General features: G+C 35.8%; 3 protein-coding genes across 3 annotated transcripts; 2 read left to right on the top strand and 1 right to left on the bottom strand.

Annotated features, from left to right (window-relative positions):
• Positions 1-104: 104 nt before the first annotated feature.
• Positions 105-4,804, bottom strand: LOC140879041 (F-box protein At3g44326-like). Its single transcript, XM_073282674.1, has 2 exons — positions 3,749-4,804; positions 105-240 (listed from the first exon to the last, which is right to left on the bottom strand). Exons 1-2 carry the CDS (start codon positions 4,786-4,788, stop codon positions 105-107), a joined length of 1,176 nt encoding a protein of 391 aa, XP_073138775.1. The 5' UTR covers positions 4,789-4,804.
• A 2,308-nt stretch (positions 4,805-7,112) lies between these two features.
• LOC140879040 (uncharacterized) lies at positions 7,113-10,751 on the top strand. Its single transcript, XM_073282673.1, has 7 exons — positions 7,113-7,369; positions 7,473-8,629; positions 8,738-9,030; positions 9,111-9,260; positions 9,436-9,500; positions 9,656-9,772; positions 10,193-10,751. The coding sequence occupies exons 1-7, from the start codon at positions 7,113-7,115 to the stop codon at positions 10,749-10,751; spliced, it is 2,598 nt and encodes an 865-aa protein (XP_073138774.1).
• A 9,995-nt stretch (positions 10,752-20,746) lies between these two features.
• LOC140882157 (protein SIEVE ELEMENT OCCLUSION B-like) lies at positions 20,747-24,074 on the top strand. Its single transcript, XM_073287959.1, has 7 exons — positions 20,747-21,188; positions 21,306-21,488; positions 21,571-22,013; positions 22,111-22,220; positions 22,304-22,446; positions 22,537-23,013; positions 23,109-24,074. The coding sequence occupies exons 1-7, from the start codon at positions 20,790-20,792 to the stop codon at positions 23,736-23,738; spliced, it is 2,385 nt and encodes a 794-aa protein (XP_073144060.1). The 5' UTR covers positions 20,747-20,789; the 3' UTR covers positions 23,739-24,074.
• The last annotated feature ends 3,490 nt before the right edge of the window (positions 24,075-27,564 follow it).

The following is a 27,564-nucleotide window of genomic DNA, read 5'->3' as shown; positions in this document are numbered from 1 at the left end:
TGGACCAAATACGGGGAAACATGAGGCTATCCAACAAATTCATCTTACTTCCGTAGAGCGTCGAGTCGGAATAGATTTCGTAATGCCATTTCTCCGTTCTCCAGTCACTTCTCCTCCTCCGCCCTTGCATGGCCGCATGCAAAATCCGCAAACCCTCCCTCCCACTCAGAGGCTTCCCTAGGTGGTCCTCCATGTGCATTTTCACCTCCTTCACGTCTACTTCCCCCGTCTACTTCAGACCTGTAATCCTCGAATTTTCAAAATCTATGTGAAATTACAAAAAAATATTAACATGTTACCTTAAACCAAAATAATGTGAGCAAAAACATTAAATCAAAATAAGATTAAACAATATATCAAAATTCAAAAATAAAATAAATTTGATCAAGAGTCTTGTAATTCATACCTTGGATCGTTTTGTTGAATGCGTTTGTGTATTTTCGTAAATTTTGTATTTCTCTATTTTCTGAATTCTTAAACTATTGATAGTCAATTCACGTATCGCACGCAGCCACAAACTAACAAAATGACGGGTTAGTCTATGCTACACCGGGAGTGTTTCTCCCTCTATTTCAATATCATTAGATCACGTGGGACCCATATATTTTTTTATGGAAATTGACATATGTCTTGATGATCCAATGGTTGATATTTGACCACATCATGGAGGAAAAGTACTCCAGGTATAGCATAGAATAATCCCAAAATGGCAAAGTATTATCGAAACTCTCAAAATTAAAAACTCAAATCTTTTTTTTATGTGGATGAATTTTGTGTAAGAGCATGATATATAAATTTATATATAAATAAATATATATAATAAATTTTTTTTAAAAAAATTTGGAGCCCCACACAAGGGTAGGGCCCTGGGCGCGTGCCCTGGCTGCCCAGGGCCAGGGCCGCCCCTGGCAACATCTAATGGTGGGTTGCAGGTTGACCCGCCAAAACTCGTTAAATAATACTCCCTGGCAACATCTAATGGTGGGTTGCAGGTTGACCCGCCAAAACTCGTTAAATAATACGTAGGCCGGCCCCGCCACCTAAAAAAGGTGGTTGCGACGAGTTGTAGGTCGGATTGCTGCGCTAGCACGTTTTGACATCTCTAATTTGATTACTTAATTTACATAAATTAAGAGTAAGATCACATACTCTACTTTGGTTAATATATTAATAATTAACTATCATATACGCAAATAAAAAATTGAAGATTAAAAATATATTTAGGACGGTAATATGTTATTGATAAATGGTTTCTATAACTTTTAAATTGAAGATGATGATAGGATTTTTAAAATTAAACTAGTTGCATGTGTAATTAAATATGGATATTATTTATTATATATATATATATATATATTGTATTTTTGTTTTAAATAAATTTAAATCTATAATATATATATATAAATAATACAATATATTATACACAAAAAAAGTCACCGAAAATAGAAATAAAAGCATTTTTTCGCCCAAAACATATTTTCAAAAATAGTAAAGATATAATAAAATTTAAAAATACAAAATATATATTATTAAAATTAAAATTGTAGATATGGATAATATTTAATATTAAAAAAATAAGATGATATTATAAGTTATAAACTATTTGATCTAAAATTTTTAGAATTATAGATAAAAATACAATTTAATTTTAAAAAAATTTAAAATATCTTTTATCATGATGAAAGAAAATTTAATTTTTTATCTTAATGTTGGCTGTTTTGTCAGGTACAACGAAATTTGTACACCAAATCTTACAACACAAAAAAATTCAATACAAGAATTTAACATATCAAAATCGCACGATACAGTGAATTTAAAAATATCACGATAAAATAAGAAATCTCATGATATTATTGTAGTAAATATCCTTGTACACGATATTTTTGTAGAAATCTAAAAAGGAAAAATACATTTTTTCCCGCCCAAAGCACAAATATATAAAAATACTTAATAATCTTTGTATTGTAAATATATGAACATAAAATATTATGAGATAAGTTATTAATCAAAATTTTTGATTTTCAAAAAAAGACAAATCGTTGCTAGATGAAAATAAATTTGATCTGTGATATTAAAAAACAAACAAAAAATTTATTTAAGGATTATATTGTGAGATAAAGATAAATTTATCCACATATTTTAGATTCATTTCAAGATTATATCTATTATGATATAATATTAATTCATCTATAAGACAACAATTAATCGAGATTTTTTTTCTTTCAAAAAAAGAAAAATATTTTCTAAAAAACAATAAATTCGATTAGTGAGATAAGTTATTAATCGAGATTTTTTATTTTCAAAAAAATACAAATCGTTTCTAGATGACAATAAATTTGATCCCTTAAATTGAAAGACAGATCTCACTGCTTCATAAGTTGTTCGACTGCTTTGAAACTACTTGTTGAACCTGAACTCTTGCTCAATAGAATGCTCGGACTCGACTTATGCTGTTTTTTTTACTTATATAGACGCAAATCCGACTGCTACACATCCATTAATGCAATTTATCTGCCTTGATTTTGAGTTAATTCAGCTGTTACAAAATCCCAAACTATCAGTTGTCCGTTACACATTGGCAAGCTGAATTGAGCTTACTTTCCAAGCTGAACTGAACTAAACGTGCAAGGCTAAACTTAACCAAACTGAACTGATGTCAGTCTAGCTCGTGGACTGAACTTTCCCAAGCTAAACTAATTTCAGTCAATCACGCGGATTGAACTTGCCCAAACTGAACAGATGTCGGTTTAGCTCGCAGACACATGAAATTTCGAGGTCTCATAGTAAAGGGAGGGGATATATAAATTCAAATTTAAAGTTTTACGTATCTATCATTGTAGTGCATTTTGATTTTTACAAGGGTGCAATAATTTTGTCTTTTCCTTGCTTTTTTTTAAAAAAATATCCATGATTAACACTTTTATAGTTATATAAAAAGTATTTATATCTAATCTTACCATTTCCTGATCAATTATTTTTCATGACTAAAATATACAATGATATGTTGATTTATATATAAATCATTAGTTCTTGGTTTCACATAAAACAATTGATTCTTCCAGGCCAGATCAATAATCTATAAGAACAATTTCAAAAACTTTCAAGATTGATTTGAGTTGTTGAAGATATATAAGACAAAGTGAATAAAGTCGTCGTTTCCATATTCAGCTATCATCTAAAAGAGTCCCGCGCTGCTGTACTATTTTTGGAAAGATGACAAAGACACGTGTCATGCTCTAAACTACTATCTAATAATATGTAATACAATTATATATAAAAAAAAAATTCATGATTTCATCGATGAGATTGTATTCTTCTAAGTGATTAAAAAATTGTACGTATTATCGTATTTTTAAAAAATCAACTTGGTGGACAACGTAACAAGTGAGCACCTACTTACATGGCTTCCATGTGACTGCCACGTCAATGTAAATTTTTATTTTTATTTTGTAAATGCAAATTTGAAAGAAAAAGTTACATGTAAAATGAGGTTTATAATAAATTGAATTATAAATTGCAATTGAAATTGAAAAATTATCCACACAATTAATTTGTGAAAAAAAAAATTTAAAACATGTAGGATAACTTTGTAATTTTAAATCTACTTTGTAACATATTAGGTTTTCACTTCTCAACACAAATTAAGCAACAAGTACCAATTTATATAACATATGAGTCTGTTGAAGAGGATGATATCAAACAAAAAGGATTATTGTATGAGCGCATCAGCTTCCAACAACGCACACACCAAAACAATTGCCCCATAGACAATGGCAGAAGCTCCAATGACACCTTTTTCCGCACTAAATACAATAAAATTGAAAGCACACACACCCCAAGGCTCATTATGGACCAAATACGGAAAACCATGCGGTAATCCACCGACTTCATCTGATCTCTGTAGAGCTTCGAGTCCGAAAAGATTTTGTAATGCCATTTCTCCATTCTCCAGTCCCTTCTCCTCCTCCTCCCTTTCATGGCCGCCTGCAAAATCCGCAAACCCTCCCACCCACTCAGAGGCTTCCCCATGCGGTCATCCATCTGCATTTTCACCTCCTCCACCTCCACTTCCCCCGTCTCTTCCCTTCTGCTGCAGGTCACCAACACAGCCCACTGAACCAGATTCCCCCTGGATACCGCTGCCACTTTCGAGTAACGTAGTCGTATGGTGCTACGACCGTCCCACTGCCAAATCGAAGAGACCGCCTTTTGACTCGCCACGTTGAGAGCCCGTTTGTTGTTGGGGTCGATCGCGATCCAGCTTACTCTCAGGTGTTCTTTTGCCAGAGACATGGAAATCTTGCCTTTGCCCTGGATTCGCAGGGGCGTCGTGACAAGAAGACGTAGTATAAAAGGGTTATCTAGAAACCCATCTCCCGCGGTTTCTGTTGCCAACACCTGTGAGTATATCACATGATCTTTGTAGTATATGTCGACGGCGGAGATTAATTCCGACGACTTGCCCGATAAACGGGTTGTCTTGGGGATTTGGTGGTGCATGGAGGGGAATGCGTCGAGGTAGAATGATCGATGGGCGGAGGGGAAGGCGGAGATGGCTCTTACGACGCGGGGGCGGGTGGTGGAGGGCCAGGTGGAGTTGCAGATATTCCGCCATAGTTGATCGTCGCTGCACAAGGCATGGAATTGGGTGGAAGCGCAGGTGGCGTAGGCGAGAGTGGCGCCGTCGAGTCTGTTGAGGATGTGGGTTTGGATGACATCGTTGGGGATGTCGGCTTTGTCGCCGGTCGATTTTGGTCGAAAAATCATGTTGAAGATTGGGAACATCATGGCCGTAGATCAGTATTTTGTTCAATCTTCGGACGATGATGGTATCATCTCCTCATATGTACTTGAATTTAGGTATTAATGGTGTTTGATAAGATTGGATTAAATTTTAAATTCAAATAGGATTTGATGAGATTTGAAATCTTTAGAAAATTGACAAGGGATTCCAAACATATATTTGGACCAAAACTTTATTACTTATTAAATCATTAAAATGTATTAAATGTTATAAATTTAGTGGAGAAAAGGAGGAAAAATGAAAGAGGAGAGAAACACGATAGAAAAAAGATAGTGAAATCAATTAGTTCGATCATTACAACTATACATCTCTATTAAATTGCAACATGCATTCAATCTTTTAGTTCCATAACCATTATTTTGGAATTATGTATCTCAATAAATTAAACACAATTAAAATTTTAAAAATATGCAATATTTAAAATATTTATATCATAATTGAATAATAAAATCAAATATGTTCGAAATGATCACTAGAAAACATGTCTACCGATTTTAGAGATAAAATAGTAATGCAAGTTATTCAATAATTTTTTTGTCAGTCAATTGATTACATAGTTAATCAATTCAATCAGTACGATGACGTGGTTGATTCGATAAATTTTTTTATTAGCTTTAAATTTTAGAAAACTACATATGTTTTGCATTTTCTAATATAATCGAGATAATCATCATGATTTTATAAGTATTATGAGCATTTGGAAAACGTATGTCTCCATTTCTTTCGTAACTCACTATATCAATTATCGGTTTTGCTTCTTTCAATAATGAGTACTTCTAGAATATTAACTCCAAAAATAAATCATCCTGATTAACATCAGAACAAGCCTATAAGGCAAATAATAAGTTTTTATATTGAACCAATTTACACTACTACATATGAAATTTAGGGAATAAAGAAAAGTGTTTTTGTTTATATTGGCCCATGAATAAAAATATATATAGATATAGATTGTTAGAATTTCTTTTTTGTACAAATTATAATTGGATCTTAAATTTGACACCTTTATATATATATATACTTGAAGAGAGCTTCTCATTTAACATGTCATATATACATATAATATGAGAGTGTCAATTCAGGTGGGTCGGGTGGGTTCGATTCGGATTATCGAATTAAAATTTTCTCAACCTGAACCCAACTCGATTAATCCGAATTAATCTATTTTTTTAACAAAATAATTAAATAAAATTTAAAATACAAAATAATAATAGTACTATTTAATTTATTAAACACATTGTTGAGAAATTTAGTTTTGATATTTACAAAACAAAGCCAAACTAATTGAGCAACAACACAAAGGGCTAAACTGATATTCAAAAAATGATGACGTCACAGATAAAGTGAAGGCTACTAAAACTGCTTCACTAAAACTAAACCATCAACAACCTCGCTAAACTGAGTTGACCTCGCTAAAATATTTGCTTCAGGGATACAAAGCAGTTGACCTCGCTAAACTGAGTTGACCTCGCTAAACTATTTGCTTCAGGGATACAAAGCAGTTGACCTCGCTAAACTGAGTTGACTTCGCTAAACTATTTGCTTCAGAGATACAAAGCAGTTTACCTCGCTAAACTGAATTCATCAGTTTACCCCTGCTAAAACTCACTACTTCAGGTGGCCACAACAGTTTAACTACCGAGCTATTTTCGGATAAGATCATCCGTACTCTGACATCTCTGCAGAAGGTAGTGCCGCGATCCTAAGGGAATGTCGGCTCCAGAATTCATTGATGATAATGACAATTCCAACGGGAATAATTCAAAATCTTATCAGAAGGACAATTCGAATTTATGACCGTTGAAAATCCAAAGAGTATAAATAGGGATCTCGATCAACAACTCAAAGTGGCGTACGTTCCAGAAACTGTCCTATTTTTTCAAGAACACAAAAAGCTTATTACTGGATTGGGTTTGTGCAAATTACTTGTATAAATCAAAGTCTTCTAGTGATATCCTTTCGAGGTGGAAGAAGGGGTGACATAGGAGTGATTGAAATCTTCGAACATCCATAAACAACCACGTGTGTTACTTTCAGTTTGTTCATCACTCACCACATACCTTAAACTGACATTTACTCAGTGTTTTCAAATCTACAGTTTGACATCTTTCCGCACATATCTTGTTTGTCAAACTGTATTCGACACTAAGATAATCATCGAGCTTGTTCATTAACCGATCAAGTTCAAAATACTCTCATAAATTGCTTGAAAGTATATTCACCCCCTCCCCCTTCTCTAGATTTTCAACCGATCCTAACAAGTGGTATCAGAGCGGTTATTATCTTATTTTCAAAACACTAAATCAAAATGACCTCTTTCAGCAAAATCCCCATGTTCTCAAAAGAGGATTTTGACGACTGGAAGATTCGAATGCAAGCACACCTATCAGCACTAGACGATGATATGTGGTTTGTCATCACAGATGGACCTCTTGCAATCACCAAGGTCAATACTGCTATAGCTCTTTCTGGAGGTGGTCCACAGTATATTGAGAAACCTAGAATTGAATGGACTACTGAAGATAAAAAGAAGGCAAATCTTGATAATGTTGCTAAAGATATCTTGTACAAAATACTTGACAAGAATACCTTTAGCAAAATCAAGACATGCAAAACTGGAAAGGAGATTTGGGAAAAATTGGTTCAACTCTGTGAAGGAAATGAACAGACAAAAGAAAACAAACTATATATCTGTCTCCACACAAAAATTTGACAACATCAAGATGAAACCAGGAGAATCAATGACAGAATTTGATGAGAGAGTAAGCAGCATTGTTATTGAGCTTAATGGTCTAGGAAAAACATATCCCAACAGGGAAGTTATTCTCAAAGTAATTCGAGGCCTTCCTAAAGAATGGGATGTAAAGACAATGGCCATGAGAGAATCAAAGGACTTGAACAAATTAGAGCTGCATGACCTGTTTGCAAATTTAAAAGCATATGAATTCGAGTTGCAGACTCGAGAGGAAGATCAGTCTACCTCTCAATTGACCAAGGCCCTGACCGCAGTAAAAATTGAGTCACCAGTCAAATCAGAAAAGACAGCAGAACAACTGAGCAGTGATGCCATGTCCTTATTTGTAAAGAAGTTCGGAAAATTCATCGGAAGAAACCAAGAAAGATCACACAGAAGAAATTTCCAAAAGAAATATTCAGTTGAAGATCCAAGAAGCTGTTTCAACTGTGGCAAAATAGGACATTTCATTGCCGATTGTCCCAAACCTAAGAACTTTGACAAAAGAAAAAGTTCAAGGAATGATAGACACACATCAAGACAGAAGCATGAAGCATTGGTTTCAAAGGACAACAAAACCAAGTGGGCAGAAATAGATAGTGATTCAGAGGAATCAAATGGCTCCTCTAGCTCAAGTGACGATGAAGAAAAAGTCAAATGTCTTATGGCAAATGATCATGAACTTCCATCCACTAGTGAGCAGGTATTTGATTTCAGCTCTGAGGAGTTTACTAGAGAAGAGCTAATCAAAGCTCTTCATGATATGGCAAATGAATACCATCAACTGTCCTTAGCATTCAATGAAGTCAGAGCCAAGCAAAAGGATCTGCAAGACAACTCAACTGAACTCTCCTGGGAACAATCAGTTGAGATAAACTGTCTTGAAACAGAGATTGCTGTGCTCCGAACGGAGAATGAACAGCTCAAGATCGATATCAAGAATCTTACAACGGAAAAACATAACATGGATGAAATAATAAGATCTTGGAATAAATCTTCGAGCCTGTTGACAAAAATGAATGATTCACAAAGACCACTTCATGACAAAACTGGTCTTGGATTTGGTAAGACAGTGGAAACTGGTGAATCAAGTACTTTACCCAAACTGAACATGTGAAAAGGAAAATACATAAACTTTGTACGAGCAGTTAGGGAAAATGAAAATGAAAAACCTATTCTGATGACTTGGCAACAAATAGAGCAGATGAACAGAAAAAGATTTGGTGTTGGCTTCAACCCTCATGAAACTAAGGTAGAGATTGCTAAAAGTCCTAAACAGACTAATGCATATCAACCTAATCCCATGAGAGGGAATAGAAATCAATACCATAATCAACGTCCAGTTCAAAAGCGATATAAAAATATCAAGGATATTGAAAAAGGCAAACAACATACAGTTTCACAAGCACATCACATTCCACTATCTAGAACATCTAACTTAGTACATACCTATAGGAACACAGAAACTGGTAAACTGGTCAAAGTATTCCAGGTTTGGGTTCCTAAAGGATTAATCCCTCGTGGATCCAAATAGATGTGGGTACCAAAAGTTATTCAACCTTGTGAATGCAGGAAGCAGGTATGAAGGAAAAGAAAGAGGAATCATGGTACCTAGACAGTGGATGCTCAAGACACATGACTGAAAATGATAAACTACTGTCTGAACTCGTTAAATACAATGGACCTACTATCACCTTTGGTGACAACTCCAAGGGTAAGACCGTGGGTAAGGGTAAGATTATACACGGCAACATTATCATTCAAGATGTTCTATTGGTTGAAACTCTAAAATATAATTTACTCAGCATTAGTCAAATGTGTGACTACGGGCATTCTGTTGAATTTCAAAAGCTAAATTGCATTATTAAAGATGCCTCTGGTAACATTATCTTGACAGGAAAGCGATATGAAAACACTTATAAAGTTTGATGGAACATTCAGTCTAGCAAATCAGTTTGCCTTGTAGCTTCCAATTCTAAGCAAAACTGGATTTGGCACAAGCGATTGAATCATCTTAACTTCAAAACCATCGCCGGTCTGAGTAAGCTCGAGATAATAACAGGCCTGCCCAAAATTGACTTCTCTAAAGAAAAAGTTTGTTCAGCTTGTCAATTTAGGAAGCAAGTTAGGTCATCTTTTAAAAACAAGGGTTATAACTCATCTTCCCGTTGTTTGGAACTGTTGCACATGGACTTATTTGGTCCAATTCCAGTAACAAGTCTAGGGGGAATGAGGTATACTCTTGTCATCATTGATGACTACTCACGATTTACTTGGGTCATTTTCTTAAAATCAAAAGATCAAACCACTTCTCAACTGATCAAGATTTTTAAAAGATTTTTTAATGAAAAATCAAGTAAAATTGACATAATCAGAAGTGACAGAGGAACCGAATTTGTCAATCAAGCCTTATCTTCCTTTTTAGAACATTATGGAATCAAACATGAATTTTCAGCAGCTAGAACACCACAACAAAATGGTGTTGCAGAAAGGAGAAATCGTACTCTTAAAGAAGCTGCAAAAACCATGTTAGCTAACTCCAAAGTTTCTCAAAGATTTTGGGCTGAAGCTGTGAACACTGCTTGCTATACTCAGAACAGATCAATTATATGCAAGAAATTTTTTAAAACCCCATATGAGATCTGGAATGGCAGACAACCCAATGTATCTTACTTCAAAATCTTTGGGAGCAAGTGCTACATTCATAACAATGGTAAAAGTCATCTGACTGCATTTGATGCAAAGTCAAATGAAGGTATATTCCTAGGATATTCCTCAATCAGCAAAGCATATAGAGTCTTCAACAAGAGAACTCTAAATGTTGAAGAATCAGTTCACATTGTCTTTGGCGAAGATCTCATTAATGATGTTGCAACTAATACTCATCAACTCTCAGACCTGTTTCAGGAAATACAACTAGACATTGACAGTCAGAATGAAAGTGAAGACGAAGTTTCACCACCTATAAGAACACTTCAATATCCTGAACCAGAACTAGTGGACTCAGTAGTTGAGGATCATAACATTACTCAACCAATTGATGGTCATCAAACCCACACAGTTGAGAATATTGAAGAGCAGCATCATGAAACTCAAGATCTTCATCCTCACTTTGAAGAAACAGAAGTCAATCAAGACAACATGACTAATCAAGATTTAGAAACACAAGTGATCAGTGGATATCATCCTAATACTAGATTTAAATGGTCCTAAAAGCATCCACTCAGTTCAGTAATAGGTAATCCTACGACACCACTAAGGACTAGAGGGCAAATGATTAAAGAACTCCTTCATGCAGCCTTTATATCCCAAGTAGAGCCCAAGAAAATCGAATATGCGTTGGCTGATAGCTGTTGGATAGAGGCCATGCAAGAAGAGTTAAATCAGTTTACTAGAAATGAAGTCTGGGATCTTGTTCCAAGACCTAAAGATCAATCAGTCATTGGCACTCGATGGGTTTTTAGAAACAAGCTTAATGAAGAAGGAACTGTGGTAAGAAATAAAGCAAGATTAGTAGCCCAAGGATACAGGCAAGAAGAAGGAATTGACTATGATGAAACTTATGCACCAGTAGCTAGACTGAAAGCCATAAGAATATTTCTTTCATATGCCTCCTTCAAAAATTTCAAAGTTTACCAAATGGACGTTAAAAGTGCTTTCTTAAATGGAAAACTCCAAGAAGAAGTTTTTGTTGAACAACCACCAGGATTCGCAAGTCATAAATTTCCAAACTATGTGTATCACTTAAACAAAGATCTTTATGGATTGAAACAGGCTCCTAGAGCTTGGTATGATACTTTAACTAAATTTCTTCTTGAACACGAGTTTGCAATAGGCACAGTTGATAAGACCTTGTTTAAATTCACGAAAGATGACCATACTTTATTAGTTCAAATATATGTTGATGACATTATCTTTGGGTCAAATAACCCCAAACTGTGCACAAGATTTTCAAAGTTAATGCAGGAAAAATTCGAGATGAGCATGGTGGGAGAACTGAATTTCTTTCTTGGATTGCAAGTTCGTCAAATGAAAATGGAACATTCATAAGCCAAACTAAGTACACCAAAGAATTAATCAAAAAGTTTGGTATGGAAAACTGTACAGTTGCAACAACTCCCATGGGTGCATCAGTCAAACTTGACAAAGACGAAGGGGAAATATCAGTTGATGCCACAATGTATCGAGGTCTAATAGGGTCATTACTTTATTTAACAGCCAGTAGACCTGACATTGTTTTTGCAGTTTGTTTATGTGCAAGATTTCAATCAACTCCTAAGCAGTCCCACTTCATAGCTGGAAAAAGGATACTAAGGTATCTTAAGGGAACGCAAAATGTTGGTCTATGGTATGCTAAGCACAACTCCTTCAATCTAGTTGGATACTCAGATGCCGATTATGCTGGATAGAAAAAGTACTAGTGGATCATGTCAATTTCTTGGGGATTGATTGATCTCATGGTTTAGCAAGAAACAAACATCCATTGCAACCTCCACAACAGAAGCTGAGTACTTGGTTGCAGGAAGTTGCTGTGCTCAACTGCTCTGGATTCAACAACAGTTGAGGGACTATGGAATTGAAGAACAGGATTCACCAATCTTCTGTGATAACACCAGCACTATTGCAATTACTTACAACCCCATTCTTCATTCACGAACAAAGCATATCATTTTATCCGAGATCATGCACTCAAGAAGAATATCAGGCTGGAGCACATATCAACAAAGCAAAAAACTGCAGACATCTTCACAAAACCACTCCCAGAGTCTAAGTTTTCTTACTTTCGAAATATTTTAGTACTTATTGAATTAAATTAGAATTCGTTTATCCATTGCAACTTGTCTTAACAGTTTAGCATGACCTAAACTGAATTCTTCGCAAGGATATTAAACTGACCTTCCGTTGATATCTTACTTGTTTAAAGCTCGATAAAAACTCCTCTCTCTGCCTATTATAAGCACATTTTAAGGGGGAATACTAATACATTCTTGTGCAGTGTATATTTTAGGCTTGCAATCAACGAAATAAAAATAACAACACATTCAAACAAAATAACTTATTTTATTAATAAACCCTTTTTACAATATCTATTTCCATTTCCACAGCCATTTTCCTGAGGCGAAGATGTCCTTCCAGTTGACCATCTTCCATCTCTTCCAAGCCATGGAGAAGGGTTACTACCCTTAACTCCTTCTTCAACAGCAGGAGTCGTATGCCCTCACGACCAAGAACATATGCAGTGTCGTTGATTCCAAACACTTGCTTGTACTTCTCCATACGACGCACCTCCTCAGGATCAAGTGCCTCTGGACCTCTGAACTGCATCTAAATCAATTTTGCTCGTAGACGGGCAACCTTCTCCTCGATGAAATTATCATGAGCAACTCTCCAACTATCCATTTCTTTTGCTTAATATTATGATTATTCGCACATATTTTTTTTATATAGATTGAACAGCCCAGATATCGAAGCGTTGCTAGTATTTATTATATTTAGAATATCAAGAGTCTCTTACGTATAGCTTTTATGAAAAAAGGCACTGTTCATGACAAAATATCTTTGAAAACTTTATTGCGTGTAATCATTACTTGATAAACATTGATTTTCGCGTTTACTACTTCAGTTTACCCTTATGTACTTAGTAGTTGCATCGACATAGTTTAAGAACAGCAGTTTGTGCACAAAAAGATTCAGTTTAGAAAATAACTTTTAATACTCAAAATATAAAAAGGTACAATCACACACTTTTTATTTCTCTCATCTTCAGGAAAATCTCATAGCTCCAATTAGTTACTCATGCTCGTAGAGGAGCAGCTGAAGGGTCCGTTAGCTCATCGGTCGCTATACGAACCAATGTGATGTACTCTTTACTGAGCATCATATAGAGAACATTTTTTTCTTCAAAAATGTCTCTGGGCTCAAATGTATCCAGTGCTATCATATAGTACATCGCCCTCTGAGCTATTTCCTTTGCATCCTCATACCTCCTCGGAGGAAACTGAGAATGATGATACATATGGAGCTCTTCTATCTTCAACCAAACCTTCATCACCTTTTCAAACACTCTCTCCTCGATCTTTTGCTTCTCACACTCAAAGTAATTATCTCGACATGCCTCACACGCCACATAAGGATCTCGACCGAAACCAAACAAGGGAACAATGTTACTCATATCTCTTAAACTTAACTAAATCGGATATATTTCTTATGAAACATGTTGTATTTATAGAGATAAACATGTGTACTATTTCCTGCCCTACTGTACGATATAATTTGAATTTTAAATTACTCTGAAAGACACGTCATACTTGTGTCGTACTGCCCAAGTCATTTCTTTTACAAACATCTCAGTTCATCAATAACCCTAAACTCCATTCTAACTTCTCCTAAAATTTCTCTCTTGATTTTCAGGGAAAATCTCAAATGGCTACTTCATCAGCAGTCTACATTCTCAATGCTCTTGCCGTCGATTTTGAATCTCTATATGGAATGGATAAACCAGGAATATCCAAAGTATGCACGGCTCTGGAACAATCTGGACTTCGCCCTTTTTTGGATATCAAGAATTTGAATTTCTATCAAACAGATTTACTGTCATTATATCACAATTGCACACTTACGGATGATGGTGTATTGTTACTCTCCCTCGGAGGACACTCAATTCAAATCAGTGAAGAGTTTTTTGCAAACACCTTCAAATTACCTACTTCAGGTAATACTGACTTCAATATTATATCAAATACGGATATTACTGAGATGCAAGGCACGTTTTCTAGCTCAAGTCAACCAATTTCTCTGTCTGGACTAAAAAGAGACTTAAAGCCTGAATATCAAATGTTGGCTGATATTGTGGCCAAGAGTATTTTGGCGAAAGGATGGTCCTTCGCCAAACTAACCGTTGGAAAATTCAAGGTCATGACTGCCATCATGAAAGGTGTGAAGATTAACTGGAGTAATATCCTCTTTAACATATTTGTTCAAATGATGACACCGACCAAGCAATCTTCATGATATATACTACAAGCTAGTCAACTTCTTGAAACTCTTGAATTACTCTTCAGGCACCCTCTCAACTGCATAAGCTTAGAGTTCTGAATATTGAGTATCTAGCAAATTTTCAGTCTAGAGAATCGACTGACTTGACTACTGCAAAGTCACAGAAAACACCAACAAAAAAATCAACCAAAAAGAGAAGAACTGTTATTTTTCATGACAGTGATGAAACTGAAAGTGAGGAAGTAGTTAAACTACCTCAAACCAAGCGTGCAAGAACCCTTCAAACCAAGGCAGTTACATCCCCATCTAAACTGATCATTTCTGTGTGTCACAAACCCACTAAACTAACCTCAACTGAAGACGCACATCTCTCTGATAAAATAGTTGACGAGTTGAAAACCAAAACTGATTCGAAGGAAAAGAAACCTATGATGATCGAACCTCTACAGAGTCTTCAAACATCTCCAGAAACTGAAAGAGTTGATGCCCCGTTAGCCAAGTTGTGGCTAAGGGCTTTGAGAGTCTCTTATTGTAAACAATCTTTGTTTAATATAATTTACATTCATTAATGGCATTTGCTTTATCTTTTTTCATAATGTTGTATTGTGATATACTATTGTTGTTTTGATAAAGACCTTGAATATACTAAAGTGTAAGTAAGATGAGATAGTGAATAAAGAGAGATCACTATCATGAAACACATCTTATAGTTACTGTATATTCTAAACAGTTCCTAGTCAATTGAGCCGTCCGCAAATAAGGATAAGGATCGCTCGAGATTGAGACTAGCATTTGCGATGCCAAGTACCACGTTTCATTGGTATGGAACATAGAGATGTTCAAAGCATGCAAATGGATATTCATATGATGAATGATCGAACTACCCTATTCGGACTTTCCAAGTGGTTATTATTAATTGAGTGGATAAGTCCGCGGTTTTGGTTGTACACCATTAGTCCTTACTACTTGAAACATCATGGAGACTCTATATGCTAGTACTATACTTTGACTCGTTTACCAACTCTATGAGGGTCAATAGGTGTCGGGATTGGGTACAGTTACGACACATATAGGAGTCGATGCTTTGTTGTCAAGGATTCACCCCACGCTTGAGAGTGTGGATATCCTATGCGATTTGAGGAGATATTAGTATGAAAAATCTCTGGCCAGAGTACTCGATGTGATTTAGGTTACTTGGTTTCCTAGTAGCACATGCGATGTCACTATTTGATCTTCAAGATGCATTGCATAGTTATCGAATCTCGAACGACTCTCGATGTACCAATGGTTGTTGATTCGATCGGGATATATGGATGAAGGGAACGTACTATATGCTAACCAAAACCTACTGGTTCTTGCAGGCACTATTAGTGATATTTAATTTTTGAACATGCGGGCTTTGCTTGTCAAGCTTGAACTTATGACATACATGCTCCAACCAAGTCTACTGCTGAAGAAGCATCTTCAAAAGTTCCTTCAACTAATGATTCCTTAGTCCCGCTAATTTCTCTTAAAGATGACGCGCTGCAAGAACCACTGAATGAATCATCCTCACATGAACAAATCTTCCTAAGTTCATCTCCTCCTGGCAAAGCTATCGAGACTGAGACTCCTTCTCAAGCTCTAGCAATGATTGTTCATACAGTTCCTGAATCATCAACTCATCGGGACAAAGGAAAAGAGAAAGTTGAAATGATCGCAGCTACACCTCCATCATCGCCAAGGGACAGAAGTAAGATTTTACCAAGGAATATCTTTCCTTCACCAACAAAGGACTCCCATCTCCCACTTCCACAACTGATGATGATTGGTATCAAACACTTTCTCAAATTGAGAATTCAGTTTATGCCATCTCCAAGACTGTCACTAGCCTCAAAGAAAATCAACAAACTACCAACAACAATATATCTTTTCTGAGACAATCAATGAATGCTGAGATTGGTAAACTTCAAAAAAAGTTTGCACTACTAGATAAAATCCTTGTAGATTCCAATCAACTAACTGGCTCCCTATCTCAGCTGCAAAACTCTCATCAGTTTTTGGAGACAAAAGTTGACAATTTTAATGGATTTGTTCAAATCTTTCACAATTCAGTACAATTCAATTTTCAAGGAATATCTCGGCAACTCAGTACTTTAATGACCTTATCTCAGAACGTTCTTCAAACTCAACATGAAGCTCAAACTCTACAACGGAGTAACTCAGGAGCTAATCATCCATCTCACAGTTCATCATTTCATAGATCTTCTTCTGATCGAAGATAGTTTATCTTGTATCACATCGTGGACATTATGTTATCTACTCTTGTATCTTTCTCTCTGAAACTGCTTGGAAAATTTAGTTTTGGTTTTTACAAAATAAATCCAAACTAATTGAGCAACAACACAAAGGGCTAAACTGATATTCAGGAAATGGTGACGTCACAGATAAAGTGAACGCTACTAAAACTGCTTCACTAAAACTAAACCATCAACAACCTCGCTAAACTGGGTTGACCTCGCTAAACTATTTGCTTTAAGGATACAAAGCAGTTGACCTCGCTAAACTGAGTTGACCTCGCTAAACTATTTGCTTCAGGGATACAAAGCAGTTACCCCTGCTAAAACTCACTACTTCAGGTGGCCACAACAGTTTAACTACCGAGCTATTTTTGGATAAGATCATCCGTACTCTGACATCTCTGCAAAAGGTAGTGCCGCGATCCTAAGGGAATGTCGGCTCCAGAATTCGTTGATGATAATGACAATTCCAACGGAATAATTCAAAATCTTATTAGAAGGACAATTCGAATTTATGACCGTTGGAAATCCAAAGAGTATAAATAGGGATCTCGATCAACAACTCAAAGTGGCGTACGTTCCAGAAACTCTGTTATTTTTGCAAGAACACAAAAAGCATATTACGCTCAAGAATTTCTCAAGGAGCTCAAAAGCACAAACGTTCAAAGCAATATACAGATCATTGCAGGATCAATCTTTGTGCTAAAAGATTCTGAGTTGTATTATTCTCCATATACTATCAGTCTAGGATTGAAACTAAAGTGTTCTACTAGGAGTTCTTCTTTAGGCAGTGTCTAAGTCCTAAACTTGATTGGGTTTGTGCAAATTACTTATATAAATCAAAGTCTTCTAGTGATATCCTTTCGAGGTGGAAGAAGGGGTGACGTAGGAGTGATTGAAATCTCCGAACATCTATAAACAACCACGTGTGTTACTTTCAGTTTGTTCATCACTCACCACATACCTTAAACTGACATTTACTCAGTGTTTTCAAATCTACAGTTTGACATCTTTCCGCACATATCTTGTTTGTCAAACTGTATTCGACACTAAGATAATCATCGAGCTTGTTCATTAACCGATCAAGTTCAAAATACTCTCATAAATTGCTTGAAAGTATATTCAACCCCCCTCCTCCCCCTCCCCCTCCCCCTTTAGACTTTCAACCGATCCTAACACACATGATAACAAAATATAAATTTACATATAATTTTAATTTGAAAGTTTAATTGTAGAAAATTTAAAGTATACTTACTATAAAAAATAAAAATTTATTTTAAAAAATCAAAATTGTACAAAATAAGCATATATTAGACGACGAAAATCTATTATATCAAATATATAATAAATTTTGTTCAAACGTACACGACATAAAAATGTAGCAAATCTTCTTCTTCTTAATAATAATAATAATAATAAAATTCGGATCATCTTGGGTCAACCCACCCAATTAATTGTTTTGAATTATCTTTCGGGTAGATCTGATTCAAGCCGATCGAACCCAAAAGCTCTCAATACTAACCCAATATTTTTTGGGTCGACTCATATCAAGTTTACGGGTTGCATTCATTTTTGACACCCCTATGAAAGAATAATTAACTACTTAATGCATTTCTATGAAAACATTAAATTAAATTTCCTGCAAATTTTGCATATTATATACACTTTTTAAAGATCAAGGAATCATCCAAAGAATACAAGTGTTATTGGTAAATAGGAATATTGTAAACAAATCGAGCCGGTTCGCGAGTTTTTCGAGCGGCCTCGATAAATATTTGACTTGTATTCGAAATTATCGAACTCGAGTCGAATCCAACATGTTGAAAGTTTTTTTTTCGAGTTGATCAGTTCGAGCCAAAATTATTTTTTTTATTAATATAATATAATGATATAATAAATATATATACATTTCGAACATTTTCGGACATTTCGAGTTTTTGAACGAAATTTTCAAACCTTAATATCCGAGCAATAGTTCGAACACTGCAAAAATATGTTCGAATATTTCAAGCTGAACTTGAACTTCATTTCAAGCCGAACTCGAGCCAAAATATTTAAAATTTTCAATCTTTGAATCGAGTTCAAACTTGAATATACTTAATTCGAGTCTTAAATATTTACTTTTATTTGGATCGATTCAGTTCGTTTGTACCCATATTGGTGAACGACTCTAAGAAGTGCAATTGTCATTATAGCCTTCAATTTAAGCTTAACCTATTATACTTTTAATTTTTTTTAAAAAAAATCTAGTTGGGTTACAATTTTATCAATCCGTTTGGAGAGAGTTCAAAATGGGCCAAGCGTTTTATTCATCCCGAATTTTTATTAATTATTATCAATTAATTTTGTTTTCAAATTATCAAGTTATTTATTTATATAGTTGATATATTGGTTTGTTGTGATTTTAATTTTTAACTATTTTTAAAATTTATGCGTTTTATACGTAATGATGAAGATATTGTAGATATTAAGAGTAACTTTGTTTGACGAGAGTAAATATTTTGGAAATTGTTCGTTAAAGAGAAGGAAATATATGAAAAGAAAAAGATGAAACTTTAAATGATATAATGGTTTATTAATGAATTTCGAATAAAAGTTAAGATTTTTTTAAACTTTGTTCGATTCTGAATTTAATTTCTTGTGGTAATGACATTAGATGTTGGATCATTTGGTTAAATATAATAAATTTTGGTTCGCATTAAGTAAATCCTGATTGACGAAATAACCGGCAAACCACTCATCAAATGTTTATATACTCCACCAACTTTAATACCGAGAGCAATACATGAAGTATTAAACAGGGATATGGTGGTGGTTATTTAATTTTCGTTTGTTTACTTCTTTTTTACGTGTTGGCCTGTCCCGCTCCTCCCCGTTTGGTGGGCAGAGTAAAGCGGGGCGAGTCGGGCAACCCGTTTGCACCTTCTATGATGGTAAGTAGAACACAAAAACATAAGCTTGAGAATCAAAGATTACTTAGGTGCATACAAAAGTGAGAGCAAAACATAATGTGCTTTGAACTTTCACTTTAAGAACATTACACTTTGGTACTGTTATTGAACCAAAGCATGAAGAAAGGAAGCAGGCCACATTGATGAAACAAAAGGATGCAAGAATCAGTTGTTATCCAAATTTTGATTTACCAATCACAGAATTTAACTGTCACATCTGACCTTTTGCTGGTGTAAGTTCCATGACATCATTGGTACTTTCTTTTACACCGCAAGCAAACGGTTAAGTGGATCGATCGGAGACAAACGTTCGAATCAAACCGAGGTCGAGAACTTGCATAGTATAAGGTTTTAATGGTATTATATGCATGTAAAACATTTAAATTTGCTGTAAAGATACATCAGATTAATTTGTGTTGTGCTTACATGCATTCTGCTAAATGCTACAAGGTTAGCATATCCCTCAACTAAGAAAATTTTAAGATCTCATGTGTTGTTTTTTTCTAAAAATTCATGTTCTGCCTTTCTTTGTAAATATAATGAAATTGCCTTACTAGTCTCCTCTTGCCTCTCCTCGGCGAATTTCGCAATCCTTCCCTGCGGGACGAAGGGATCGGATGGGGGAGGATCCCGGAATTCAAGAAACAAGATGGAGGAACAACACGATGGTATACTCATAAAACATGATCGCAATATTTGAAGTAAGAAACTGCATACTTTTGCAGAAAAAAAATATGCCAGGAGAAGATATGAAGATAAAAAATAATTAAAAAAGGGTCCTAAATATTCTGAACTCCAAAAAGTAGTGATCTTTTTACTGTGAGGCTAATGATTTGGGATCCTATATGGATTAAGAACACATTTGAAGCAAGGAACTTAGCTTTATTCTCCCAGTCTTGTACTTTCTCTGTTTAAGGAAAATCCCATTCTGCTCATCTATATAAAGCCTGGAGGAAAACTCTGAACATCACACAAGCAATTCCCAATCAACACAAACATATCTCTTCCAAATACTGCCTCCCGAAATGGCAAACTACCAAGTGTTGCCTCCCATAACCAAGAGTCGCCCGCTGGTCACTGACACGGTGTTGCCTCCAAAAGATCCAGTTGTGAGTCTTGGGTTGGTGCAGAATTTCACAAATGATCCTAGTTTGAAGCCGAGCCATGAACTGGATCATGGCTCTTACAATCCTTTCCCAGCACCACGTGCACCGGCGAATGTTAAGGGCGGCCAGATGATGTTGAAGCCGATTAGTTCAAATCGCCTCTCTTTATCTTCAGATGAGAGTGCACTGAGCAAGCAGATTCTGGCTACTCATAATTTGGCTTATGAAGATTTTGATGTGAAGCCGGTTCTTGCCATAGTCGAGGATATCTTTCGTCTTGCCAAGCCCTTGACTACTACTGATCACAGTGTTACTCCTGTAAGTGAACATGCTTTTCTTGTCATAGTTATTCATTTTTAGTCCAAGAACTGAGTTTCTTATTCACTTGGAGAGCGCTTTTTTTCCTCTTTTTGTGTTTGTTAATGTTTTATGCAGATTCAGGGAAATCAAATTCAACATCATTTTGATACAAAGGAAAACAAGGCATACCACGGTTCTACGTTGGATGATAAGACGTACCATAGTTCGACGTTGGATGACAAGGCGTACGAGAGTTCTTACAGGGACTTAGATATTGTTAAAGCCCTGGCATTTCCCATTAACAAGATTTGCAGCGAGGTATATATGTATATCAGATAATCTAAGCAACATCATCTAGCCTTAATGTAAAACCCGAAATAACGTGTTTATGATGCTACAGATAGTTTGCAAATGTGCTGCTGGAGCAGAAGCGCATTCTGTAACGATGGACTTCCTCAGATCTCTGGCGAACTACTCGTGGGACGCCAAAGTTGTCATCACCTTCGCTGCTTTCGCCATCAACTATGGAGAGTTTTGGCTAGTCGTACAGCATCAGACAAAAGATCCACTCGCCAAGAGCGTAGCAAGTCTCAAAGATTTGCCGGAGACAATGTCCCCTGATTTAAGAAAGAAGTTCGAGTCCGTTTCCGACCTTTTATCCACAGCTCTGAAGGTAACACTCTGTCTTATAGAGTTTAAGGAACTTCCCTCTCAGTACATAAGCCAGGAATCGGGAGAAATGGCGGCGGCTACCGCTCATATCCCTACCGCTGCATACTGGATCATCAGGAGTCTTCTTGCCTGTGCCTCTCTACTTCTGAACCTCATCGGCAGCGGTCACGAGTATGCATATATACATCTGTTTCTTAACCAATATTCTACATTATACATCCAAAGGCTATAGTTAAATTAAACCTCCTCTGTATTTGTGGTTGATCAGGTACCTTACTTCCACCGCCGAGTCCTGGGAGATATTAAACATGGCTCATAAGCTCTCAGTAATGTTTGAACACTTGCAAACGCAACTGAAGATCTGTAAGGACTTAATTGGTAAGTTTCACTTGAACACAATCTAGCTAACACCAATTATGGAACAGATTCCCACTTTATATGTCCATCTTATGATTCCGCAGATAGGAAGAAAGGAGAAGATGCATACATAGCATTCAAGAAACTCATGGAGGCGGCGCATATTGATAACATGAAGGTATTCAGGGCGATGTTTCGTGCTAGAGAAGATCAGAAGCCACTCTTTCATGGTTACAAAAAGATCAATGTAAGTTCCTGGTTTTCGGTTAAGTTTTCGTGATCTTTTCAAACACATCCCATGAACGACTACGAATTTCTTGATTTCTCGAACTGACAGGAGAAAATCGAGGTATTGAGGTCCAAGCATGTACTATTGTTGATCACTGATCTCAACATTCCTCACGAAGAGCTAAACATCCTCCATTCCATTTACAACCAACACCCAACGAGGCAAGAATACGAGGTTCTCTGGCTCCCCATAGTCGACTCTTCGACTTCAATGGCCTCGTTTCAAGACACGGAGTTCCAGAACCTACGAAACATGATGCCTTGGCATTCAGTGGAGCACCCTTCGTACATCGAGCCGGTGGTCATAAGATACATCCGAGATGTCTGGAATTTCGTGCACAGGCCAATGCTTGTTGTCCTGGATCCACAAGCGAAACTGTCGAATCTTGACGCCTTGCCGATGATGTGGATTTGGGCGAGCAATGGCTTCCCTTTTACCAAGCAAAGAGAAATGGCTCTATGGGCAGAAAGCAGCTGGAACCTGGAATTACTCGCGGATTCCATAGATCCACGTTTTACAGATTGGGTAATTAAGCAAGGCCCTTCATCCAAAACTAATTCCACCAATCTGATCATTAACAAAAATCTTGATTTTTTCGAAACATTCTCATTCATTCACAGATAAGGGAGAACAGGATCATATGCTTGTATGGAGGAGAGGACGTCGAATGGGTTCGTAGATTCACCCAATCCACTCGCGCAGCGGCGGCCGCAATGCGCATCCCCTTGGAAATGCTCTACGTAGGCAAAAGCAACCCGAAAGACAAAGTCCGCCGCTGCCACGACGTGATCGACAGGGAGAAGCTGAGCCACACTTTCCCTCTCGACAACTACAACGACTACATCTGGTTCTTCTGGACAAGGCTGATGAGCATGTTGAACTCCAAGAAACGGCTCGGGACGTCGGCGGAATCCGACACCGTGATGCAGGAGATCCTGAACATGCTCACGTTCGACGGCAGCGAAGTGGGGTGGGCTGTTTTCAGCAGAGGAAACTACGAGATGGTGAAGGGGAAAGGCGACGTTTTGCTGCCTGTTTTGGACAATCACCCTCAATGGGCGTACAGGGTCGATCACGTGGACAAGTTTGTGGGAGTTCTTGACGAGGAAACGCGAGGGGTGCGAACAGAGCATCACTGCAATCGCCTGATTCTGCCGGGGCATGCCGGGTACGTATCGGAACATATCGTTTGCTCCGAATGCGGGAAGACGATGGATCAGTACGTTATGTATCGCTGCTGCACTGATTGAGGCAATGCCCGGAACTATACACATACACTCAGCCCCTTCTCCATATGTTCGTGATCATGTAAGAATAAATTCATGTATGTTCGTGTCTGCTTTTCGATTTTTTGCATGTTTTCTTGTTCTTTGCAAGCGTCGGAGTTTGAGTGTGTTCGTAATATGCAGTGATGATATTGTTACGATGGAATAAATTTGTCCTCCGATTACGCATTTTGCCAGCTTATTTGCCGAAATTCCTGATTTTTATCGGCGCTGGTCGGAGGTTTTCTTGTTTTTTGCAATTGTAAGAGTCCCAGTGTGTGTAATAATACAGTCTTAATTAATATTGTTGTCATTCGAATAAATTTGTTCTCCAATTATGTTTTTTGCCAGCTTGTCTCCGGAAATACCAACAATTAATCCGTCGGTACTTTGTATCTTGTTTGATTCATGAGTAATATATTTTTGTTTATTGAGAAACAACAACAGCAACAGCAACAAAAATAATAATAATAATAATAATAATAATAATAATAATAACAATAATCCATCCATCCATCTATTTGTAAACAACGTTAGTTGAGTAAACTATATTAGACAAACTCTATGCGACAAACTATGTCAATACAGTTGGGACTTGGGTCTTTTTTACTCGCGTTGGTAGACAAATTCCTATTGTTTGAAAACTAACAATAAAGATTCTTGAATTTTATTTAATTAGTAAGTACGACGTAAAAGACGAAATTTATAAGAAGTTATGAGAAATTAAATGTTTATGTAGATATATTTGGGAAAGTAAAATTTTCATTGCGCATTGAAACTTGAATAAAAAGCATGGTGTTCTGCCGCTTAATTTTAAATTTTTAGTCATGACTATATTGTTGTTTTGTTTGAGTTTCTTCATTTTTCTATTAAAATTACCAATTCTCTCATCATCTTAAATCTTTGTGAGAACTTTTTTGAAGATGACTATGTTTTTTTAAGAGGTTTTGTCGTTTTGTTTGGTCTTGTTCTTTTCTTATCATTCGTTTGTATTTCATTGAAGACATAAGTATTTCATTTCTTATCAAGTTATTATCTGTAACATTTCTCTTTAATTGTTCTGATTTCTCGAAAACATCCTCAATTATTTAGAGTATCGCATTTTCATATGAGACAAAATTATCTAATTTGAAAAAGAAATTAACTTGATCTTATTTTCTTGGGTGATAAATTATGTTTCTTTGCTCAAGTGTACATGGTTGCTACAATATAAAATACATAATTATTGGAAATAATATAAGATAAATATAAAAATATTGGAATGAATATTTTAAATTAACTTACAAATGTGCGTGTCGATTTATTTCTCAATAGAACAACCAATAAATGACATTGCAACGTATCTTCAAACAATATCACTTAATTTAGACGTTTCACTTTGTTCTTGGACGATTATTATTATCTCGTATTTGAAACATCAATTGTAGGAATGTATATATAATAATTAAAATTTTTTGATTAAGAATCTATATATAATTTAGCATAGATGAGTACCTTACGACGTCTTTTATATTAATCTTAACACAATTTTTGCAATTAAATCCACCAGAAGTTTTGATAACATCTTTGTAACAGTTATTGCAAGTCTGTACCACGACAATGCTATTTTTTTTTAGGAAAACAAAATATATTAAACCAAGTCACGGAGAATTACATCATAAATAACAGAAGGGGGCGGAACCACTCTGCCCTCAAGACCAGACAAAGAACCAGTTTTTTGTGCTAACGCATGAGCAGCCTGATTCGCTGATCGTCTAACAAAAGTAAAAGAGATGGAATGAATATCCATCGCAAGGATTTTACAATCATCTAAAATAAGACCAATCATAGAGGAATCCGATATCGAAGAGTTTAACGCTTCCACAATCAAAAGGGCATCAGATTCAACTGTGATTGAAGAAAGATTTAAATCCTTGATCCAGCTCAAGGCTTCCCTAATACCCAAAGCTTCTGCCAACAACGGGATGGTAATGCCTGGTAGGCTTCCATGGATCGCTGCAACAACCAAGCCAAAATGGTTTCTGATAATGCATCCATAACCAGCTTTACCTGCATTAATGAAAAGTGCCGCATCAACATTGCATTTAAGATGATCTTCCCTCGGAGTCTTCCAGCAAGTTAGGCTTTGTTTAAGCGCATAAGACAACTGATTTTGATTAGAAGGGTGGGTAGATTGCCACTGAGAATGGATGTCTACAGCTGATTGCAAGATAACAGTTGCTGGCTTCGATTTAGAGTTCCACACCACATCATTTATGTTCTGCCAAACACCAAAGAACCACAGCTGCAAGTTCAACTATTAGAATATCAAAGTCGGCGACCAAATTGCTCCACCACTCCACAACCGACCTCTCTGACCCTACATGATTCCCAAGAGGCGTAAGGACCCATACATTTCGGGCTAACAGACAAGAAATGAGAATATGCAAGTCGTCCTCCTTCTCGCTATGGCACAACGGGCACCATTCCGGAACATTGACTCTTCGACGGCGGAGAGCAATCAAAGTTGGAAGACAGGCTGATAAAAGTCTCCAGATGAAGTTGCGTACTTTTGGAGGGATACGTAACCTCCAAACTAAATTCCAATCAACTCCCAACACATTTGGATTTGGCCCCCACGATCCCAATAAGGATTTGTAGCCACTTTTGACAGAATAACAACCTTTTGCATCATCTCCCCACATCCAAGCGTCGTCACAATTTCTGAGACTCAAGGGAATTGATAGGATCAGCTTTGCACCCCTATCATTAAAAAGATCCTTAATTAAATCCTCATCCCAGTTTGCATTATCCTCCAGCCGCAGAGAAATTACAGTAGTGTGCTGTAATTTCGGAATGCAATGAGAGGTGATACATGGATTATCCAAATCGGGCAGCCAAGGATCTCCCCACGACAATGCTTTATTTTCAATTTAATTGATGTTTTCTTGATTTAATTATACTTTTCCTACACGAAGGTTAGCTGATTATGAACATATCGAATTATTTTAAAGTCATATTCAACATAGGAATTTTGATCATTTTTAATTACTTTTGTAGATTTTAAAAATTCACAGGTATTCAATTCAGATTTTTTTTTATTTTTTTATAAAAATATAGCAATATTTAAAATAGACTTTCCTAGAATTTTAAAAAGTCAATTTATATTCTACCTTTAAAAATTTTACAAAAGTCTACCGATATTAAAAATTCTAATAAACTTGTAACAAATTCATTGAATTCATTAACATAAAACTATTAAAGCATTATGTAAAACTATAAATTATCAACATTTTTCTTTGATCCAACCCAAAGATCTGGATAAATTTTTAAAACTCATAATTCACGTACAAATTTTATCTTTTTTTTTTCTCTATTTCACATCTGCTCTCCTCTCACTCTCTCCTATCTTCAAAATGAATTTTTATATTTACAATATTTAATTATTTTTTATCATTGGAATTTTTATATATTTCGGTAAATTTAATTTAGTTTTTATATTATTTAATAAAATTATTTATAACACTATTACTATTATCGATAAGTTATTTTACATAATAATTATTTTAATTAATCTTATTATATTTTTATTTTAATCAAAAAAATGATATAGTTATCTAAATATTATTAATAAAAATCGGTATCTTACATTGTAAATATTAAAATCTAATAATAATATTTTTTTGTGAATAAATCAAAGTTTTAGTGATTAAATTAAAGAGAATAGATCAAACAAAACCTAGAACTAAATCGATAATATTATTAAAGTACGAACGAAAGCAGATCAAAGTCTCATGCCTACAAATCAAGTTACCGAACAAAGTAATCAGCC

This window comes from Henckelia pumila, chromosome 2 (assembly GCF_033568475.1).
Source record: "Henckelia pumila isolate YLH828 chromosome 2, ASM3356847v2, whole genome shotgun sequence".
In the NCBI taxonomy this organism is placed as follows: domain Eukaryota; kingdom Viridiplantae; phylum Streptophyta; class Magnoliopsida; order Lamiales; family Gesneriaceae; genus Henckelia; species Henckelia pumila.
The sequence above is the reverse complement of the archived record's forward strand: the minus strand, read 5'-3'. Positions and strand labels throughout refer to the sequence as shown.

What these genes read in the sequence shown, in the direction of transcription:
- LOC140882157 (XM_073287959.1), top strand. Translation starts at nt 20,790, where the DNA reads ATGGCAAACTACCAAGTGTTGCCTCCCATAACCAAGAGTCGCCCGCTG. An exon ending in CTGATCACAGTGTTACTCCT is followed by an intron (nt 21,189 to 21,305) that starts GTAAGTGAACAT and finishes TGTTTTATGCAG; the next exon opens with ATTCAGGGAAATCAAATTCA. An exon ending in ATCCACGTTTTACAGATTGG is followed by an intron (nt 23,014 to 23,108) that starts GTAATTAAGCAA and finishes ATTCATTCACAG; the next exon opens with ATAAGGGAGAACAGGATCAT.
- LOC140879040 (XM_073282673.1), top strand. Translation starts at nt 7,113, where the DNA reads ATGACCTCTTTCAGCAAAATCCCCATGTTCTCAAAAGAGGATTTTGAC. An exon ending in CTAGCAAATCAGTTTGCCTT is followed by an intron (nt 9,501 to 9,655) that starts GTAGCTTCCAAT and finishes TTGTCAATTTAG; the next exon opens with GAAGCAAGTTAGGTCATCTT. An exon ending in ACAAGTCTAGGGGGAATGAG is followed by an intron (nt 9,773 to 10,192) that starts GTATACTCTTGT and finishes CTGGAATGGCAG; the next exon opens with ACAACCCAATGTATCTTACT.
- LOC140879041 (XM_073282674.1), bottom strand. Translation starts at nt 4,788, where the DNA reads ATGATGTTCCCAATCTTCAACATGATTTTTCGACCAAAATCGACCGGC. An exon ending in TCTATGGGGCAATTGTTTTG is followed by an intron (nt 241 to 3,748) that starts GTGTGTGCGTTG and finishes CGAGGATTACAG; the next exon opens with GTCTGAAGTAGACGGGGGAA.